General features: G+C 43.8%; 1 protein-coding gene across 6 annotated transcripts in view; it reads left to right on the top strand.

The window, feature by feature from the left end:
- The window catches only part of kalrna (kalirin RhoGEF kinase a), a 154,323-nt gene extending 135,863 nt beyond the window's left edge, over positions 1-18,460 (top strand). For all 6 annotated transcript variants that reach the window (XM_026144911.1, XM_026144912.1, XM_026144910.1 and 3 more), the window contains 17 exons: positions 31-108; positions 218-403; positions 810-981; positions 1,447-1,658; positions 2,803-3,074; positions 5,663-5,825; positions 12,921-12,983; positions 13,198-13,225; positions 13,659-13,821; positions 14,712-14,833; positions 14,917-15,048; positions 15,125-15,286; positions 15,868-15,946; positions 16,029-16,080; positions 16,470-16,618; positions 17,003-17,141; positions 17,236-18,460. In XM_026144911.1, the coding sequence (XP_026000696.1) occupies positions 31-108; positions 218-403; positions 810-981; positions 1,447-1,658; positions 2,803-3,074; positions 5,663-5,825; positions 12,921-12,983; positions 13,198-13,225; positions 13,659-13,821; positions 14,712-14,833; positions 14,917-15,048; positions 15,125-15,286; positions 15,868-15,946; positions 16,029-16,080; positions 16,470-16,618; positions 17,003-17,141; positions 17,236-17,784 (2,721 nt within the window). In that variant the 3' untranslated portion in view covers positions 17,785-18,460. The remainder of the gene's footprint in view (positions 1-30; positions 109-217; positions 404-809; positions 982-1,446; positions 1,659-2,802; positions 3,075-5,662; positions 5,826-12,920; positions 12,984-13,197; positions 13,226-13,658; positions 13,822-14,711; positions 14,834-14,916; positions 15,049-15,124; positions 15,287-15,867; positions 15,947-16,028; positions 16,081-16,469; positions 16,619-17,002; positions 17,142-17,235) is intronic.
- The last annotated feature ends 3,672 nt before the right edge of the window (positions 18,461-22,132 follow it).

Genomic DNA, 22,132 nt, shown 5'->3' with positions numbered 1-22,132 from the left:
TCTAAATATCTCTGTCCATGACTTTTACAGAAAGCAGTAGGCTTGATGTCTCAGGTCCCGAAACTGTGTAATGACATGATGAATTTGGGTCGGCTGCAGGGATTTGAGGTAAGTTTTGTGGGTCTTCACAATGACATGTGCTGCACACACTATGACATGTGTGGCGTGCTGTAAAGCCTAAGAGAGTAATGTTTATATCAACCTGGTTTCTCTGCAGGGGAAACTGACCAGTCAGGGCAAACTGCTGCAGCAGGAAACCTTTTTTGTTACGGTGCAAGACGCCGGCGTCCTGTCCCGCTCGAAGGAACGACGAGTCTTCTTGTTTGAGCAAATCGTGATCTTCAGTGAGCTGCTGAGAAAAGGCTCGTCCACACCTGGCTACCAGTTCAAAAAGAGCATTAAGGTATTACAAAAAGTGGGTTAAAGGTCTGTGATCAGTGAACTGGTTTAATCTCATGAAGAACACAAAAGCTCACACATGTCCTGACTTCAGTCTTTAAAACCAGGTTTTCATCCACATTTGATCATGTTGGACAAAATCATTGGAGAGCACAGAGGAGCGTGTGTGTAGATGGTTGCAATAAAGCTGTGCCTATGTTTGTGTGCATGCAGTATGTTCATCACAAAGACACAGCAGACTGTGCTTTAAATGAAGTGTATATGAGCAGGTCATACTGAAGAATGAGAATATACATAGACCTCCTAGCGAGCTCCTCGAACCACGCCCTCCTCCAGGCTCCTGCAGGAGAGGACCTGGTGGTTTGTGAGATGGTGTTGGTCTAACACTGTAAACTATCTTTTCCACACAGGTATCCTACTTGGGTCTGGAGGACAGTGTGGATAATGATCCCTGTAAGTTTGTGTTGCTGAGTCGCGGATCATCGGAGCGTTTCACCCTGCAGGCAGCCAATGTTGACATTAAGCAGGTCTGGGTCCAACACATTCAGGAACTCCTGGATGCTCAAAGCAACTTCCTGTCTGGTGAGGAAACACTGAGGGTCTTTGTGTTCAGTAGAATATTACTTTGTTTTCACTCGAGCTTCACGTTTGTGAAAGCACGTTATAGGTTTTTTGTTATTTTCTCCTAAATTTTAAGGATGCTACTTTTAATTTTTAACCTAGCATGCTTTAAAAAATGATTGTACAAACTGGCACATAAACGAGAAAGACGGTTGCTTTCTGGCTGTGGTGCCTTCACCACCTAAAATAAAACTGCCATGATCATAAAGTAGTTTAGGTGGAACATGATAAAGCCTGATATCTGTCACTTCCTTAAGCTCGTTCCCAGAAGGTAGGCAACCCATCCAAACAAAATAACGACCCCCGTGTTTTCTGTCTTACCTTTAACAGAAATGCAGTTTGTGTGTGTCTATAACAAAATGTCCTGAAATATGTCCCCTGTTGTACTTAAATGAGCCTCATCTAAAGTGCTTTTTCTGTCTGCAGCTCTGCAGTCACCCATCGTCTACCACAATCAGCAGAGTGGAGGAGGCAACAGCTCATCGCTGACCAGAAACCGCTCGTCCTCAGGGAATCAAACTACCGCGTCCTCTCACAGCCGACCCTCGTCAGTGGTCGGCCTGTGCAGTACGGAGAAGGGGAAGAGCCAAGTCAAAGTCTCCACCTCTAATGGAGGTTCATCGTGTTTTGACTCCATGGTGAGTGTGTGCAGGTTATATGATTATCAGCTTACCTTTATTTTTTAAAATTTGTTTACTTTCAATTTGAGGATTTTATTGTTTTGTTTTTGGTTATTTAGTTTTAGAATTTTGTGTTGGTGTCATGTAAGCACAGCCTGCAGACTGCACCAGGCACTCGCTAAACTGGGGCACTAAACAGACTTTTGTAAGTCAAAATGTAGGCTACTGCAGGTGTAGCAGCAGTTCAGTTTGTGTGTATGTCGGCTTGTCCATGTATGATTTGTTCTAATAGCCCAGTTTTCATCCATACGTCCTGGTTCCTCCATACCTGACACAGACTTTGTTAAACCAGTAAAAGCTGGTATGGCTTTGGTTATGAAGGCCGGCCCGTGGGGTCTGATCCATAGCTCCACCATGATAGGGGCAACAATGGGCATGTGAGCATCAGCACATCAGTCTGATGAATCACGTTTTCATTGACACAACATCAGTGATGCACGTGTCCAGGTGCATGTGCATCACTGATAGGGAACACTTGGCACTGTGGGAGGAAGGCAAGCCGAGACCGTTGCTTTGGGCAGAACCTTGGATACGTATCACCCTCCTAAGTGCTGTTGCAGATCGTGTTTTAGCACTCTCTGCAAACAGCTGATCTAATAAAGTTTCTAATATACCATCAGGTGTGTCAACGATGCTCAATGCAGCCACAGATGAAGCACCTTAGTTTGGGCTTGAAACCAAGTATAACTACAACTAAACTGCTTTTGTTCATTTTTCTTCTCGTTGTTTTGACTCGGCTCCCCACTCCTCATCTCCTCGTCACAGTATTGGATCAGTTATGCCTCTTTGTTAATTATTATTATTGTTCGTAATAATAATAATTTGATTTTAATAAAATGAGCGTGTGCTGCTGATTCAAGTAATGAAACCTGTGTTCACTGCTGTTCTCCCTCCACTCCTGCTCCTCAGCCCTGAACTCCCTCTGCTCCTCCTCAGGTTGACACCAGCTGTATCACAGCATTTCTGTTATCCAGCCCACAGTCGCTCCTTAACCTCATCCTCAATTGTCCACATTGTGTCTCCTCCATCCTGCTCCTCTTTTTCTTCTGCCTTTCCTTTCCCTCGTCCTGTCGGCCATTCTTTCCTTCCCTCCTGTCTGCAGGACAACAACGACATCACTTCCACCATGCTGGTCACTCAGGACTACTCGGCGCTCAAAGAGAATGAGATCTGTGTCAGTCAAGGAGAGACCATTCAGGTCATGGCCACCAATCAGCAGAACATGTACCTCGTTTACCGGCCAGCCAACAGCCAGTCGCCTGCCGCGGAGGGCTGGGTGCCAGGACACGTCTTAGGCCCGCTCACAAAGCCCATTAAAGACTCTTCTTCTACTTGCTCCTTCTCAGCAGCCGTAACAGATGCCAACAACATCAAGTAAGTCCCCACCCACCCCGCACATCTTTCCCTGCAGACTGAAGCACTTCTGGTTGGGCTTGAAACCAAGTATTCGGATTGAATGAGAGGACTAAGCTGACAAAGGTCTGTCTAAATGTTTTTGTTCTGACTCTGTTTCCATCACCAGCTCCTCAGCTGTCTGCGTCCTGTGTTTAAAAAGCAAACACAAAAAAATGTTGGACTTTGTTTTTTCTTGTTTTGAAGGTACAGAGTTGTTCTCTAACTGTCCATCAAGCTGCTGCAATGACTTTGATTTCTTGAGCCGGTCACTTATCGGCTCTGTGGCGATGACGTTTAAACAAAAAAGCAAAATAAAAAAAGGTTTTGAGGCTTGAAACTAACAAAAGAAAGAAAAACAGCTGAAAACTTCGAGGTGATTCCCACAGAAATAGACAGGATAGAAAAAACTTGTACCTTGTTCCTAACTGGAAACCAGAAAGTGAAAAGTACTCGTGTGGAGCTAAAACCGACTTTTTACTTCAGTTCCTAACACTCTGCATTTTCTTCTGTTTTTGTACTTTTTTTAATTTTTCCTGCTTTCTGTAAAAAAAACAAAAAAAACAAAACCCTCACCTCACCTGGGTCATTGCGGTGGCCTCAGTCCTGTTCTCCTCACAGATGTTTGTTTATTCCTCTTATTGTTGCTGCCCTACTAATAATTATTTTATTCCACGGACAAAGTTGTATTTAATTCTTTTTTTGTGTTGAATTTATGTTGGCAGTTCACTGTACAGAGTAAAAACATTGACTGAGGCTCTACAACATTCCTGTTTTTGTTTTGTTTGTTTGTTTTTGTTTTGTTTTTTATCTAAAAAAAACCTTTTGCACTATTTATGACAAGAAAAATATGAATGAAGTCAGGCTGTGCAATATGTTTGGTGGCAAGGTCAGCGTTGTACTCTTGGTAGTCTATTAATAATACTGATTTTAAATTTGTTAAATAAACCTTTTGGACTTGAGCACGAGTTAACAAAGCGGTGTCAAGGTGAAGATGTTTTATTTGACATTTGGCTGATGATGGGTGACGGTTTGTAGTAGTTTTTAATATTTGTAAATAAACCACAACAGCAAATGTGAACCCGAGTGTCTGCCTGCATGTGTGTTGCACTGTTATACCATTTTAGAAGTAAAGCTCTCTTAAAATGAGCCAAACATCATCACAGAGACACGTTTTTGTGACAAAAATAAATGTAACTATCAACAGATATTAGCAGAACGTGAAGAAGTAACGACGGCGATCTCATATCCACACCTGAAGCTGAAATACATACATAGAAATACTACTGTACAGAATACCACTTTGAGTCCAACCTGAGACGTGTCAGCATTGTTTAGGTTGGTGTACAGGAGAGAAAGAAGTTCATGGACACAGAAATATCAGACTAGTTCAAAGTTGTCATCCAAGCAGACTTTGTGCTGATTCCAGCTCTGCTTATTGGGAAGTTTCTAGATGAAAGATTTCTGTCAAGGTTTTAATGCCAAGAACCAAAATCCCCACAGCCACACTGTAGATTCAGGTATATAAACCCTTTACAGCGTTTTGTTCCTGTTTGGTTAATTTCAGCTTTTTGTGTATGTTGTTACATTTGATTTGTTTCGTTTCAGTTTTCACTAACCTCACGGTTTGACACTCCACAGAAGCTACAAACTCTAAACTTAAGTGGTTTAAACTTCAGAGCTTTGAATAAATGTAGCAGCATTTGGTAACTGAACAAACTGTAAAGCCTTTAAAATCTTCTCAGAGAATAACTGTGGTTTATTCTCAGCTGCTTTTTCGCCTTGATGTGTTTTTAGGAGTTGAGCTAACTTTGCACTGGAATAAATCAAAATGACTAACACAAGGTTAGAGGTGAACAAAAGAGATTTATGTAACTTTCCCTTTTTAAGCTGCATCGCATCGACGTGGACGGGAAGTCCTACTAATCATAACTATGTATTTAAAGTTTACAGGAACTATAAAAGATTGAATTTAACAAATTAAAAACATCATTGCACTAATTCTTGTACATAGAAGTCCAGCTGTGTCAATAAAGTCCGAACTCTCTGTCATCTGCTCTAATGTTCGTCTTCATGAACCAGAAGAGTCTGGCTGCAGATTCAGGCACTGGTCCTGTCTGGATTTTCTCAGACTCGAGGTGTACAGCCATTCTTTCTGTTGAAAAGTGTTTTTTGTTTGTTTTGGTTATTGCAGTAGCCTACATTGTCTTGTTTGTAGAGAATGTATTTTTGCTTTGTTGGAGGCTAACATCCAGAAGAGCAGTTTTGGGATGCTTCGGGTACTTCCTAAAAGATTTCCAAATGTATGTAAACATCTTTCAGTCTTACAATAACTCATAAACTGAAAACAACAAGTCCAAGATGACAAAAGTTCAAACCCCAATAGATAATTTATCGATACTATTGTGGTCTTGTCTGTATCTATTCACCTTATGAAGCATTACGTCATGTCATAAGCTGTCACCATAGCAACCTGACAGGTACGTTGCTGCTGCAGCCAGACTCAGCTGGACAACTCTGAGCTTCACTTTGATTGGCTGGTTGATGTTTGTTGTTCCCATACTGTACAGGAAGTCTCTGTCGTGGAACACACTGCGTGCCAGGAAGCGCGCTGAAGACAAGGATGCCTTCTCAGTAGGGGTCAAAGGTCAGGAGAATGGCCTTCTCCGTAAGCCCAAAGAAATCACTCCTCCTACCCCGTTCGCCTCGTCCGACCCTGTGGTGAAAGGCAAAGTGAGTAAAGCAGGCCGACGGTGCGCACTGGTGATGTTATGTGTGTGCCAAAACCCCTCGCCTCCACCGCCCCACTCGGTTTATGTTCTTTGTCCTAACCTCAGTATGTGTGCGTGTGTGCAGACACCTGTAGACACACACACAGGTGGATGTGTCTCAGTGGGACTCCAGGAGTGGTTCTCAACCTGCATGACGCATGAATTCAGACTGATCGGTTTTATTTCTTGGATCACGTCTGTCCTACGGGACCACGATTTCTCTATTAAAACCCTTACTGGCTGCAGCTGATGGCGTTACAGAGTAGCACAATTACTGCCATCGACAAAATCTCGAGCATTGCATTGTGGGAGAGACTGACTGGGATATTTTGTGGAATCTTTGGAACAAATGATTGACTCAGAATTCAGTCAAAAGACCAGGAGTGACATACTGTTAAAGATTTTCTTGGAGTGGTAACTGGATATGCAGGAAGCCAAACATACATCACAGGTAAACTGTCAGTCATTTGCAGTATTGAAGAGTTATAAAGAGCTCTATATATAATATATATAACTATATAGATATTTAGAGCTTTAGCATATTCTGCTCTGCACATTAGCATGTTCATTTATGCTACATTACCCAGTATTAGCTTCTAAAAGTTGCTTTAATTCAAAGATTTTTCCCCCAAATTTTGTATTAACTGTTGAGGAATGGCAGCAGGTGTTATACATAATCATCCATTCAGAGGCTCAAAACTCGTTGGTTAGTTTGAACTGCCAGCAGTTTCATGGCCTTTTGAGGTCTGCAGCCTCTTTATTTTGTAACAAATGAAACTTGAGCTTTTCACTGTGAAAGAGGAAGTTATCATTAGGCTGAAAAAATAGACATTTTAAATATAATATAGACATAAAGTATTCAGAATGAGCTCAAACATGTGTAGCAGTAATGTTAATCTTTTAAACACTGATGTGTTGTAAGGTGTTTGTTTCCTAAAGGAATGGTTTGAAAAATAGAATAGAATAGAATTCAACTTTATTGTCATTGCACATGCACAGGTACAGGGCAACGAAATGCAGTTTGCATCCATCCAGAAGTGCTTTAGTGATATAGATATATTACAATATATATTAGCAATAATATAGATATGTGAGTATATTACAGAAATGGGTCTATTATGGTATGTTATAATGTACACGGTATGAAGTATGTTGTGAATATTCTATAACTATAAGTATGTACAGGCTGTAGTGAGTACAAGCTATGTACAGGATATGAACAGGATATAAATATGAAAAACTATACAGAATATGAAATAAATAACTTTACAGAAATCTGAGATATACAGCTATACAGAAATGGGAACTATGCAAGTTGTAAACAGTTGTAGGATTAAAAATTATCGTATGTACAGAATGATTGTTTACACAGAGCTATACAGTAGTGCAGTTAAGATAAGTGAGGGTGTAGATAGTTTCTACAGAGGCTATAAAGTGCTAGTGGTTGTGAGTGGTGGTTCAGTCCATGTTATTATTGTGTGTTTGAGGGTACAGTTGTCCATTGTGGGGGTGTGTATGTTCAGTCCGTGTGTTAACGTGGGTCAGATGTCAGGAGGCAGAGTTCAGGAGTCTGACAGCTGTGGGGAAGAAGCTGTTCCGGTACCTGGTGGTCTTAGTCCGGAGGCTCCTGTAGCGCCTCCCAGAGGGCAGGAGGGTGAAGAGTCCATGTGATGGGTGACTGGGGTCTTTGATGATTTTCCCAGCCCTTTTCAGACACCGCTTCCTGTAGATGTCTTTTATGGCAGGAAGTGGTGCTCCGGCGATGCGCTGGGCAGTTTTCACGACCCTCTGCAACGCCTTCCGGTCCGAGGCAGAGCAGTTCCCGTACCAGACTGTTATACAGTTTGTCAGGATGCTCTCGATGGTGCAACGATAGAAGTTCACCAGGATGTCTGAGGACAGGTGGTTCTTCCTCAGAGTCCTCAAGAAGAAGAGGCACTGGTGAGCCTTCTTGACCAGCTTGGAGAAGTTGGTCGTCCAGGTGAGATCCTCGGAGATGTGGACTCCCAGGAACTTGAAGCTGCTCACACGCTCCACAGCCGTCCCCTTAATGTGGATGGGTGGATGTGGGTCAGCATTCCTCCTGTAGTCCACGATGAGCTCCTTGGTCTTCTCGGTGTTAAGCAGAAAAATACTTCCACGACTTATTTTTTCAGCTAATAATAAATATTTTTCTGGTTATATATTTATTTCTTTAACAATAAACGTAATGATATTTCACAAATCTCCTGTCAGGAAGGAGTGCAAAAAGGTAAGACTGCCCATGTGGAGTACAGATCCAGTTTATCTTGCTAACAAGCGGAGGACGATGTCTTTGCTTGTGTGTGTGGCTCGTTTCCATCTGCACTCCACTGCCCAGAGCAGTGTGTCCACCTCCGTACTCGACCGTGGGGATGTTGTTACTTGGTTCATATTAAGGATTTCTCTTCATTGAAAATTCTGAGTTGTAGGGGATCAATTACTTATTTCAGTCAGTTACAGATCAATTTATGACTTTCATGTGTTTTTCTGGAATTTTGGTTGATATTCTCTCTCCATTAAAATGAAACTACCATTTAAATTAGAAACCATCCGTTTCTTTGGGAGCAATCTTGCAAAGAAATTCAGCATCATTATTTTCCCCTTTGTAATATCTACTTAGACCTTGTTGAAGTCAGTTGGCTAAATCCAAAAAGAGCAGTGAATTTTAGCTGGTCACAGCCTTTATACAAAATATACTTGTGCTCACATTAGAAATTAGTCTGACTTATTTGTTTTCCGCACATGCAACCACTACAGCTGCTCTTACAGTCTCTATGCCTATCAAATCCCACTTTAAACCCATATGCACATACTGCCAGAAGTATTCACTCACTCATCCAAATCATGAATTCCAGGTGTTCCAATCACTGCCATGGCTACAGGTGTATGAAATCAAGCACCTAGGAATGTAGACTTTGTAAAAGAATGATCCGCTCTGTAAGTTTCAGTGTGCTACAGTGATAGGACACCACCTGTGCAAGAAGTCCAGTCGTGAAATGCTGAGGCACATAGTGGTGCCAAGGTCACCACCTTTGGGAAGATGAGGAATAGCTCATGATTTGAAGTATATCACATCCTCTGCCATGGTACGGGCAATCTTATGGCATGGACAAGTGAAACCAGGTTACCACTGTTAAATAATGATGTGCTTGCTCATTGAAGTGGCATGATGAAATCTGAAGTGTACAGGGCAATACTCACACAGTGTGACTGACTCAAAGCATACTGCAAAAGCAAACCAAGTTTCTAATTGCACTGAAATTACCTTTAATCGCCAACCCAACCAGATGTTTTTCATTTTACTGAAGGCGAAACTGAAGACAGAGAAATCCACAATCAAACAGCAACTGCACTAAACACATAGCAGAGCATCTCAAGAGAGGAAACAGCGTTTGGTGATGTCCAAAAACAATTCTTATATGATTCATTTGGCAACTTAATTTTAAGCTTCTATTTTTTTAATTCCTGGTTTTAGCACAATTGGATACGTCATGTGACACTTTGTGTTGCATTTAATGCTCCTCATTCATTTTAAAAAGCTGATCTCCAGTGAACAGTGAAAAAACTGCGTCTCCAATCAGTGAACAGCTGCAGTTGATCTTGTTGGCAGTGATGTAGGCTGTGGCTGGATATAGACTTCAGCAGTGGTTCAGTGTGTGGTGCTGTGAATACTGTATGTCTATGCAAGACTGTTGGAAGATGCAGTGATTTTATGAAAGAATTTTTCTTATTAACATAGTATAATCAAAACGGAGCTGTTGCATGTATATGTATTACAACCATGCAACTTATGCTGCAGCAATAAGAATAATAGCACAGCCAAAGTCTTGAGTAATCATCAGCCACAGGCTGCAGTCATAATCACAGATGCAATCTCTTTTGAGAGACTTAACATATCAGATATACATTGTCCTTTTGTATATATATCTAGCGTTATAATAATCTTATGAAGACAGATACTCTAGGATCCATCCATCGATCTTCTTCCGCTTATCTGAAGCTGGGTCGTGGGGGCAGCAGCCTAAGCAGAGAAGCCCAGGACTCCTCCTCCCCATCCACCTCCTCTAGCTTGTCCAGGGGAACACCAAGGCCTTCCCAGGCCAGCCGAGAGATATAATCTCTCCAGCGTGTCCTGGTTCTGCCCTGGGGGGGCCGCCTGCTGGTGGGGCATGCCCAGAACACCTCGCCCAGGAGGCGCCCAGGAGGCATCCATGTCAGATGCCCGAACCACCTCAGCTGGCTCCTTTCAATGTTGAACACCTCCTGGATGGCCGAACTCCTCACCCTATCAGTAAGGGAGAGGCCATCCACCCTACGGAGGAAGCTCATTACTGCCACTTTTCTCCGCGATCATATTCTTTTGGTCACTACGCACAGCTCGTGACCATAGGGTGAGGGTAGGGACATAGATCGACCGGTAAATTGAGAGCTTCGCTTTTTTCTGCATCACTGTAGCCACAGCACTAATCACCACCCTGTTGATCTCCCTTCTCCCGTCACTCATAAGCAAGACCCCGAGATACTTAAACTCCTCCACTCAGGGTAGGAGCTCTTCCCTGACCAGGAGTGGGCACTCCACCCTTTTCCAGCTTAGGACCATGGCCTCACACTTGGAGGTGCTGGTTCTCATTCCCACCGCTTCAGATTCGCCTGTGAACCATTCAAGTGCAAGTTGGAGGCCATCACCCAATGAAGCCAACAGAACCACATCATCTGTGAAAAGCAGAAATGAGATTCTCAGACGACCCAAATGAAAGCCCTCCGCCACTTGGCTCCACCTAGAAATTCTGTCCATAAAGATTACGAACAGAATCTGTGATAATGGGCAGAGTCTATCACTCACCGGAAACGATTACTTATTGCTTATGGCTATGCGGACCAAGCTCTTGCAACGGCTGTTTAAGGATCAAATGGCCTGTAGCAATGGGTCAGACACCCCATACTCCCGTAGCACCTCCCATAGCACACTCTGAGGGACACGGTTGAGTTCCTTCTCCAAGTCCACAAAGCACATTTAGACTGGTTGGGCAAACTCCCATGCACCCTCAAATATCATTGAGTGGGTAAAGAGCTGGTCCAGTGTTCCACAACCAAGACGAAAACTGCATTGTTCCTCCTGTATCCGAGGTTTGACTAATGGATGAACTTTCTTTTCCAACACCCTGGCATAGACTTTCCCAGCAAAGCTGAGTGTGTGTGATCCTCCTATAGTTGAAACACAACCTTCTTAAAGATGGGAACCACCACCCTGGTCTGCAAATCCAGAGGTACCGCCCCTGATTTTCACGCAGCATTGTAGAGGATTGTCAATCAAGACAGCCCTATAACATTCAGAGCCTTCAGGAATTCAGGGCGAACCTCATCCCTCAGGGGCCCTGCCACCAAGGAGCCTCAGTGACCTCACCTGCGGAGAAAGAAGCCTTGTCCCCAGAGTCTGCTTCCTCCACGGAAGACATGCCAGTGGGATAAAGAAGATCCTCGAAGTATTCCAGCCGCCCGACAATGTTCTCAGTTGAAGTCAGCAGCGCTCCACCCGCACTATACACAGTGCAGGTAGAGCACCACTTTCCCCTCCTGAGTCGCCTGGCCATTTGCCATAATCTCTTTGAGGCCATCCGCATGTCTTTTTCCACGGCATCTCCGAACTCCTCCCACACCCAAATTTTTGCTTCAGCTACTGCCCAAGCCATGTTCCGCTTGGCCTGTTGGTACCTATCAGCTGCCTCCGAAGTCCCACGGGCTAACCAAGCCCGATAGGACGTCCTAGTGCCATATATACTTATAGACACCCTTAAGTTCAGACATGGTGTTCATTATTGACAAACAACAACAAAATGCTGCTCGGGTTCAGATCTCACTGTTGTTGCCCACATGAACGTTGAAGTTTCCCAGTAGTACAGCAAAGTCCACAGGTGGAGCATCCTTGAGCACGCTGCCCAGGGACTCCAAGAAGGCTGGGTGCTCTGAACCGTCGTCCAGCGCATAAGCACAGACGACAGTCAGGACACATTCTCCGACCCAAAGGTGCAGGGAACAAACCCTCTCGTCCACCAAGAGAAACACCATAGTACAGGCAGCAAGCCGAAGGGGATACTAGGATACTCACCCAGCATCTTTCACCAAGGGCAACTCATGACTGAGACAGAGTCCAGCCCTTCTCCAGGAGACTAGTTCCAAGCCGTGCGTTGAGGTGAGCCTGACTATACCTAGCCAGTACCGCTCAACCTTACGCACTAACTCAGGCTCCTTCCCCGCCAGTGACATTCTCCTAATTGCTAGTCTTGGTAGCCAGGGATCGGTCCGCCAGGGCCTCCACTTATTGAACCTGACCTTCCTGTGGGTGGTGGGCCTACAGGAGGATGGGCCCGTGTCCCTCTCAGGCTGTGGCCAGTCGGGCCCCATGTACTAATGCATGACCCAGTTTGCCAGTTTGCCATTGGAGACCCTAATAGGAGGCAAAGCCTCCCGAGAACATAGCCTCTAGAATCCCTGGGACACGCACACCCCTCCACCACGATAAGGTAGCGAATCATTCTAAGAGTCGTACTGCACTCCCCAACCAAAGATTTTGGCTTATCGCAGGTTTAACAGTTTGAACATTTTCTGGTGATAAGGTTAGATTTACAGTCTTAAAGGACTGATTAGTAGCCTCAAAACTTCTAATTATCACTTAATGGAAAGACAAATGGTGGCAGTTTTACAGTGTGTCAGAAAAATCCAAAAGGACTCTCAGGTGAGTAGGATCTGAAGTGTCCACTGTAGCCACTGTTTTGCTCTCATTTTTTCTCATATTCTCAGAATCTTTCCTTTGTTCTCTTTCATCTCTTTTCATATTTGACATCATTTTTTCTGTTTTGGTTCTGCTCAACTTCGTCTGCATCTGTCCCCTCTCGTACTCTTTCCTCCTGTCGTTCCCGTTTTCCTTGTTTTTGTACATGTTTCACCTTTTTTATGTCCCATCTCCATTCTCTTACCTTTGACTTTTATGTGCCTCCATTCCCCTTTTATTCTTTTCCCTTGTTTCTTCCTCCACCAGGAGGTCCAAACTTCAGATGATTCAGATTGTGGTGATGACATTGACCCAAAGACGGGCATGGAGGTACCAGCTGTTCATTTTCATTGAAAAGATCTCTGACTCGGTGTTGAATACTTTTCTATTGAATTATTATATCAGCATTAGACAAACACTGTGTTGGAGACAAATGTGAGAGAATTTAAGAAGTTTAAAATCTGGAACTATTATGTATAAATTCATTTTATATAATACTGCTTCATATATGCTGAAAACTAATCCACATCTAATTATTTTCCAGCTTCTGAACCCAAACTTCATCCAGGAAGGTGAGACATACATAAGGCAGTTAATGCAAATTACATTTATTTATTCATTGAATAAGTTGTGTGACAAAGCCAAGAGGCTTCCAAATGCTTTTCACTACCACGGGAGTACAAGAAGCCCCAACTCCTATGTCAGTCTGGAACAGCAGCAAACCTGGTAATAAATGATGTGCTAGAATCAGCCTGATTATTCTGATCTGAATCGAGTGATTTGGCAAAACTGGTCATTATTTATGCTAATGCAGTATAACAGCAATGCAACAATTCCTTCTGAATACATGAGAGAGGTTTGAACTGTTCCCAAAAACTACAGAACTGAGCTGAGAATGCTTGAGGTCACACATGCCTTCGCTCAGAAACAACAACGTGATAAACTGTGGACATTTTAACTAAGAGCTGAGGGGAACGTGGTTTGTGATGCGTTTTCTGTGTGCAGTGGCTCCAGAGTTCTTGGTCCCACTGTCAGATGTGGTATGTGCATTCGGAGAGACCGTAGTCCTCTGCTGTAAAGTCTCAGGACGGCCTAAACCTTCAGTCACTCTGAAGGGCCCCGACCAGAATCCAGTGACCAACAACAGCCGCTTCACCATAGACATCAGGTAACAAAGAGACCACGAGGAACACCAGATGTGTCCATGAAGGCTTTCCAGAGGACCATTTCAATGCTGCATTCAGATTCTTGTTTTTCCTCACCTGCTTCTCCTTCAGTGTTTTGACTTTTAAACATACAGTGGTGTAAAAGTGTTCACCCCCTTCCTGATTTCTATGCGTTTCCGATCATCAACCAGATTTAAATATCAGACAAAACTCACACAAGTAAAAACAAAATGCAGTTTCTAAATGAAGGTGTTTATTAAGGGAAAAAGACTAAACCCTCATGGCCATGTGTGAAAAACCTAGTAACTAAGCAGCAACAACTACAATCAACTGAACGTTTGGCAGTGAGTCTTTTGCATCGTGTTGGAGGAATTTTGGCCCACTGATGCTTGTAGAATAATTGTAATTGAGCCATCGGAGGGTTTTCAAGCACGAACAGCCTCATGCCACAGCTCCTCAGTCAGATTCAGATCAGGACTTTGGCTAGGCCACTCCAAAGTCTTCATTTTGCTTTTCTTAAGCCATTCAGAGGTGGACTTGCTGCGTTGGATCACCATCCTGCTGCAGAACTCAAGGGCACTTCACCTAGAGGTCACAAAGAGGTGGCCAGATGTTCTCCTTCAGACAGCAGAAGTCATGGTTCCATTTTCCACAGCAGCAAAACAGCCACAGACAATTACACTCCCACTACCATGGTTTACTGTTGGTACGATGTTCCTTTTCAGAAATGCTGTGTTACTTTTACGCCAGATGTGATCGGATGCCAATTATTTTTTCACACAGGAAATCAGGAAGGGGGCAAACACGTCTTCACACCACTATAAGTAGTACCCTCTATGAGTGCAGCCTTTTGATCTTTCCTCCTCTCTCCATACTCCTACGCACTGTGCAGGGATACAGGTGACATCTTGTTGAAAGTCTGTAATCTGATGCCTCAGGATACAGGAATCTACACCTGTGTTGCTGTTAATGACCACGGCACTGCATCCTCCTCTGCCTCCATCAAAGTCCAAGGTGTCGCACTTTGATTAACACTGAGGACCATTTGAGACGGTTACTGTTGATTTGGGGTTGACTATTTTTGTCTTGGCTTGCAGGTATCCCAGCAGCCCCAGTGAGACCTGTGGCTCAGGAGGCCAGCAGCACAGCGGTGATGATCCACTGGCTGCCCCCACCTTCATCTGCCCACTGTACTGTCAGCAGCTACACTGTGGAGTACAGACAGGAAGGTCTGTGTATTAGCCACTGGAATTGTTCTGTAGTGATGTTCAAACAGACTGACCTTTCCTCCTCTTTCACTCACAGACTCGTTCCTGTGGCAGCAGGTGGCCAGCAGCAGGGAGGAATGTGTGCAGATCGACTCTCTGATCCCCGGAGGTCACTATCAGTTCAGAGTTCGGGCCTCCAACCGCTGGGGTGTCGGCCCACCATCGGAGCCCTCAAATATGGTCACACTAGCCAGCAGCAGTAAGTCGCACGTGCTCTTAACAAAGAAAAGTAAATGCATGAGGATGCATTCAAGGATACCAAAAGGTATCCTTGAATGCATCCTAGACCTGAAGGTGAACAGTTTTAAAATCTCAAAGATTTGAAATTGAATTTGCCATCAGCTGGTGAGAGTATGACACACTCCACCCCTGGAAATATATCACAGTAGAGAGGAGTAAATGAAGAAGGTTGTTTGCTGGAGAGTGGGCAGGCAGGTGAGCCTCGGGTAAGTCCTGATTCCACAGACTCATAAAGCCTGAGCGCTGATCTGGCTGTGAGCTTTTCAGTCCAGAAAGGGAAGTAGGGGAGAACAGGCGAGGCACGCTGAAGCCGATTCACCACCATGTGGAAAATAACTGCTACAGCTTGTCCTTATTACACAGCACTGATGAGGCAATGAGCTGACCGGGCACCTCTGCCCATGGGCATAAACACCGGTAGATCAAGGCGAACCACCTCTCCACCTAAGAGTAAAGAAAGAGGAAATGAAAACAATTTCTCCACTAATGCTGACATGTTCAGGGGGAATTATCTTACTTATGTATTTGTTCTTTGTCCAGACTCTGGCTGTGATGGGACGGGCATTCATTGGAAGGAAAACTTTGAGTCAACCTTTACTGAGATCTGTGAGATTGGAAGGTAAAACGATTTCAGTCACAAATAACGTCTCTATCGAGCCAAAGCAGCCGGTTTTTAATGCAGTCTCACTTGCTTTGACCAGGGGACGGTTCTCAGTGGTACGGAAGTGTGTCAACAGGTCCACTAAGAAAGAGGTACTTGTTCCTTTTGTTTAACTTCTTAAAAATTAAACTTGATATTTTATCAGCTACTGTGAGATGCAGACACATTCAAGATGTAACCTGTTTTAATGATCGTATAGATAAACTTGATAATCTGTCTGTGTTTGCACAAACAAGCATTTTATTATCTGGCTGTATAATAAAATCCACAATATGTCATCGTGCAGAGTGGTTTTGTCTCAAAACTTTAACTTCAGGCGGGGTGGCTGCAGCTCAGGAGGTAGAGCAGCTCATCAACTAATCGCTTGTATGTTGGGCAAGATACTGAACCTCAAGTTGGATGGAACTAGTCAAATAGATGCACCTCGGCATAGAAAAAACTATATTGCACGTTTAAGTGTTTTGCCTTTGTTCTCCACTAGGTGGCAGTGAAGTTTGTGAGCAAGAAGATGCAGAAGAAGGAGCAAGTGGCTCATGAGGCAGACATTCTGCAATATGTCCAGAATCACCAGCTGGTGTCATTGTTGGACACCTACGAGTCTCCCTCCTGTCTGATGCTCGTCCTGGAGCTGTAAGTCCAGTGTTTGGCTGCTGCACGGTTTTTTTATCGTTGTGTTTTTGCTTGTTTTTCACAACAAGTAGAGTTTTCAGCTGCTTTTAGAGCCCGCGTGGTTTGGTATGAACCAAACTAGATGGCTGTTACTTTTTAATAGTTTTCTTTTCAACTTTGCTCTCTTTGAATGTTTTCATAATGTTTACACTTTGTCAGCACAACCAGGACGAGCAAAGCAGAACAGCTGCTCCATAATGTGAACGTGTGACATCACCCATTCACAGTGAATGAGTTACAAAGCCTGCAGTGCATATTCACAGCTGTGTGTAATAGCGGGTCTACTGAGCGATTCATTCAACCACACAGTGCAGAAATCGAAACTTGTCTGTGTTTCCATGTTAGACTGGAGGATGGCCGCTTGCTTGATTATCTGGTTGCCCACGATGAGCTGATGGAGGAGAAGGTGGCCTTCTTCATCAGAGAAACACTGGAGGCCCTGGAGCACCTTCATACCTGTAGAGTGGCACACCTAGACCTGAAGGTGACTGCAGGTTTTTGTCACATATGAAAAGAAAAATATTGACAATTGTTGTTTGCTCACCTGTGTCTAAGTCATAACTCTGTTTTTGCTGTAGCCCGAGAACATCATGGTCAACCTCCATTCTCCCATGCCCAGTATTAAGTTAATCGATTTTGGCGATGCTGTCCAGTTGTCTGCCCACCGCCGATACGTCCACCTCTTGCTCGGGAATCCAGAGTTCGCTGCGCCTGAGCTGATCCGTGGCGCTCCAGTCTCCGTGGCCACAGACATGTGGAGCTTGGGTGTTCTGGCTTATGTCATGCTTAGTGGCGTTTCTCCGTTTCTGGACGAGTCACCGGAGGAAACCTGCATCAACATCTGCCGCCTAGACTTCTGCTTCCCAGATGAATACTTCTGCAATGTGAGCCAGGTGGCGAGGGATTTTGTGTCATCATTACTGCAGCAGGATCCCAGGAAGCGGCCGAGTGCTACTTCCTGTCTCCAACATCTGTGGGTGGGTCGTGGAGGTGGGGAGTACTCCAAGACACCACTGGACACGGCACGGTTGGCCACATTTATCGATCGAAGGAGACAACTGCACGACGTTCGGCCCATTATGAACGTGAAAGGGCTGGTGAGCAGCGGCATGGGAAACACACTGTGACGGGATCTGAACTCCCACAGGAGCGTTTGATTGTCTGTCTGTCAGTGTGTGCGTGGGACAGATGTTTGGTGCTGAATCCTTCCTGTGGTGCAAAATGGAAACTCTTGCTACTGCAGGACCACGATCAGTCCCCTGTAGACCAAAACCTTAACCCCAGAATATTTATTTATTCTATTACCTTGTTATTTGTTCATTTACCGATTTCAGCAATGACACATGAAGCGGGTCAGGTAAACTGCCAAAACACCACAAGAACCCAAAGAAGTCAGCTGGACTAAGGTGGAACTGGATGTGTTGGCTCCAGTTTACCGTCATGTAACTAACTGTTGGGACTTTGCAGAGGCCTCTCGCTGAGCTGAGGACTCGTGCAGTTGATCTCAGGCTCTGGGGCAGTGCTGCCTGTCGCTTAATAGAGGGTCCTGCACAAAGTGCTGTTTGAACTGCAGGTAGTTGGACAGTTGCAGGAACACCGTGATGAGCCTGTTTCTAGTATATTTGTAATCATTTCCTTTCAAGGACAGTGTCAGCACAGTGTCCTAAAAATTATATTTGCATATCGATAAACTTCAGCTACACTTTTGAAGGGAAATATATTTCCCCACAGTTTACTCGAATATGCTGGTATTCAAAATATCTTCTTCCTCTTCTCCAGTTTCTTTGTCACTTTTCTTTCCCCTGTTTTACTCCTTTCAGGCAACAGATTACTACAGAGGTGGGAAATAACAAATACTCTGTTACAGTACTTAAGTAGGATTTTCAGGTATCTGTATTTACTCCCTACATTTTCATAAAAGGCTCATTACTTTAGCTTTGACACATTTAAGGGGTAATATTATTATCATTTCACATCACTGCAGGCCCTCTGGAACAGATTTGAACCTAAATGTTGAGGACAGTAACATCGACGACAATCCTGTTACGACAAGAGGCAAAAACATATCAGTTATACATCACACATACATTAATAGCTCTACTCGGGGGGGTAAAGTGGACCGCAACAAAAAACATTTTTGGTGTAGATACCATGAGCTGCGATGCACTTCAGCATGTAGCTAGCACTACAGAAGAGGAAGTAACGATGTTTTAACTGGCAGATCATTTTAAATGTACCTTTAAACAACTCAACAAATATAAACACACAAAGTGTTTGTGTGCAGTGTGGACAGCAAGTACAGCTGCTTTGTTTCCCAGGGAGAGAAATGAATGCGTTCACTGAGAGATGGAGAAATGTGAAAAAACTAGATTGGAAATTACATTTAAATGTAGTTTTGAGTTTTTGGATCCAGCCGTTTGTTTTCTCACACATCTGCAAAACAAATCAAAGGATTCTGACTTTGTGTGCATGAAAGAGCAGCTTAGTGCTGAGTCGGTTCATCTACAGCACTGTGCTTAAGTTTAAAGTAGTGCACGATGTTTGCCTGCTGCAGAGAACCTGTTGCGTTCATGCTCACTGTTACATCGGCTGATGCTGGTTGGACTCCCTCACTGACTTCCATCTTTGTGCTACAGAGGGAGCCTTGTGAGTCTGTGTAATCTCTGCTTACATCTTGTTAATTCAGTTGGTTAAATTCACAAAGAGCGGTACATTTTAGAGCAGCAGCAACACAAGTCAGTCGATCACAGCCTGTAGACAAAATGTACACAATCAAAATGAATGGAGCTGATGTTGGTTTCCCCACACTCCAGCCGTACAACTGATCTGAGAGTTTCACACCTGCCAAATCCCACTTTAATCCCCGACTATGTTCTTGTACTATTTAGGTGTTTCAGCAGTCACGAGGCTCAGTTTACATTTCTGTGCATTTTCACTTTTACTTGAGTTAAGAAGTTTAATCAGCAGTTTTCAACACGAGTGTCCATCGTTCTCCTAAAGTGACGACTGTCTGTGGTTTTGCCACCTCTGCATATTTGATGACACAGTATTTGTGACTCACTCAAGCTAGAAACTGATAAAGTGTTACCGAAGCATCTGTAAGGATCTAAAACTTTAAGTATGGACGATGTTTCTTTGTTTTTCTAACATGACTTCATCACACATGCATCAGTATGTTGTGTGATGCTGTTACTTACATGGAAAAGTCTCTCCGCAAAGAAAAACGATGCGTAGAATTATAATTTATGGAGAAACTGTTACCTGTAGCTGTCGTATAGGCCACATGAATAAGGACTGCACTTTTCTATGATCTACCTTTAATTTATTAAATGTTTATTTATTTCAGGACTGAACTAAGGGTGGTGTAATATTTGCTCTGGGGACCTAGAGCAGTCCGTTTACTCGACACATGGAGTTCAGAGGATGCCTAAACCTACTGAACTAAACGAGTGTGACTGTACAGCCGTGTAGCAGCAGACTCTGACTGAACTGTAGTGAATGTGCTGGACTGTCCTGAACCACAATAAACGGAGTTAAAATGCAAACATGTTGGCATTACTTCAAGGAAGATCAAACAGCGTCTGGATCGCCGCCTTCTGTGGTACATATGGACGACTACCGGACGTTAGCAGGATGCACCATGGACACAGTTTGCATCAGTGTTTACAGATTCTTTGTCCAAAAAGTAGGTAGTTTACAGACTAGTAAATACAAATCAGGAAAGACCTGCATGTAAATCACCAGTAATGGTTTAGAAATCAGGTTACAAAACTGTCTGTTTCTGTAAGTAAAGCCTGTGACATTTGGTGTGAAGGTGGGAAACTCCACCCTGAAGTCTGTTTTGTTGTATGTTTGTTTACCAGTCACTGTGGTGAATAACTGTAGTGGTTGGATCTCATTCATTCAGCTTGTAAATGTGCTCGTGCGGCTGCAGACCCTTTGGATGAAGTGGCCGCTGTTCCTGGGAGGCAGACGTTTACTGATGAATGTACTTTCTTGTGGAATGTGCTCTGTCGTCTGCTTTCACCCACTCGCCACACTCCCCGTTTTTCATCCTCAATCTTCCTCTAAGCATTTAGTGTCAAACAACAGCAAAGCTCATGTTCATGCTTGGATACTAAATGGTCCACAGGAAGGGAATTCGTCTTTAGAAGCAACTTTCATATCGGACGTCTGGTAAAATATTACCAAGTGTCTGTCACTGCAGCTGCAATCGATTCAGGTGTGTCCGAGTGCTGTTTTTCTTTTTTTACCACTCTCTCTTTCTAGTAGAGATTCTTGCTGTCTTATTGTGGACTTGTTGGTCTTGTTCATTATTTGAACTAAAAATAGCAGACTTCCCCAGTTTTTTCGACCTCTCATGCAAAATAAATCAATCAATAAAGAAAACCGTTTCAAGCTGTGTCTTTAGGAAAGGTGCTCGATGAGGTCACACAGACCGACTGGTCACTCGGGAAAATGAGTGTCGCCGACACTCATTTGTCTGTCTCGTGCATAGAGACAGACAACCATCCATTCTTCACCAATTATCAAACATCTCTTTGAGCAGTGGGAGGAAGCGCCTCGCAGTACCCAGAAGCACCTGCTGTTGGCACAAATGTTGGCCTAACTTTGTATGCTCTGTAACCTCCAACAGCAGTCAGATTGTCACAGTTTTCACGACAAATGCAATTAGAAAAAAAAAGAAACAGGACAACAGAAGTACGGAAAGATCCCAAGAGTGAGTTTGTTAGCGCTCAGAGAGACTTCACACACACACACGCGGCTGTTAGAGATGGCTGGCAGTTATTAAAGTTGGTCGCCACAGTCACCAGGTATTCCAGGTATTCCAGGTATTCCAAATACAGCAGGCAACAATTCCGTAACCAAAATAAATGAATCCCACCTAAAAACCTTCGGATAGAAGACAGGTGGCCGCAGAAATACAAACAAGTTTAAAGCACTTTGAGGCAACTGCTGTTGTGATGAGGTGCTGCATAAATAAAACTGGATTCAGTTGACTTCATGACTGAGCCGGTGATGGTGAAGGTAAGAATAAACTAGCTGATGTTGCTCACCTGTTTCATGCCTGCTCTACGTATCCCAGCGTTGTTGTTAACATATGTCCAGTCCTGTACCCTCAGAACAGCGTTGTGTGCAATAATTGCAAAGATGAGATGATGGTGTAAAATAACTCGTGGCTGCACTGACATGTATGTACTGCTGTTCTAGTCTCGGTGACTTACTGGCTCTTTTTAAACCAACTCACATTTACCCATACTGTCTGTTAGTACTTACAAAGTTATTAACTAAGTTTGATAAATAATACAGTTTAATTAATTAAAAAAAGAAATGTAAACTCACCTAACCGTGGTGGAGGGGTGTGTGTGTTGTTTGGGTCCTTGATAGACTCTAGCAGGCAAACTGGTCCATGGTGAGAGGCCAGACACCCATACGGAGGGCAAAAAGTCAGGGGCCAAATGCCCAGGTTCACTG

The sequence above is a fragment of the Astatotilapia calliptera genome, chromosome 16, assembly GCF_900246225.1.
Source record: "Astatotilapia calliptera chromosome 16, fAstCal1.2, whole genome shotgun sequence".
Taxonomy (NCBI): Eukaryota; Metazoa; Chordata; class Actinopteri; order Cichliformes; family Cichlidae; genus Astatotilapia; species Astatotilapia calliptera.
Note: the sequence above shows the minus strand (reverse complement) of the source record. Positions and strands in the feature narration are given on the sequence as shown.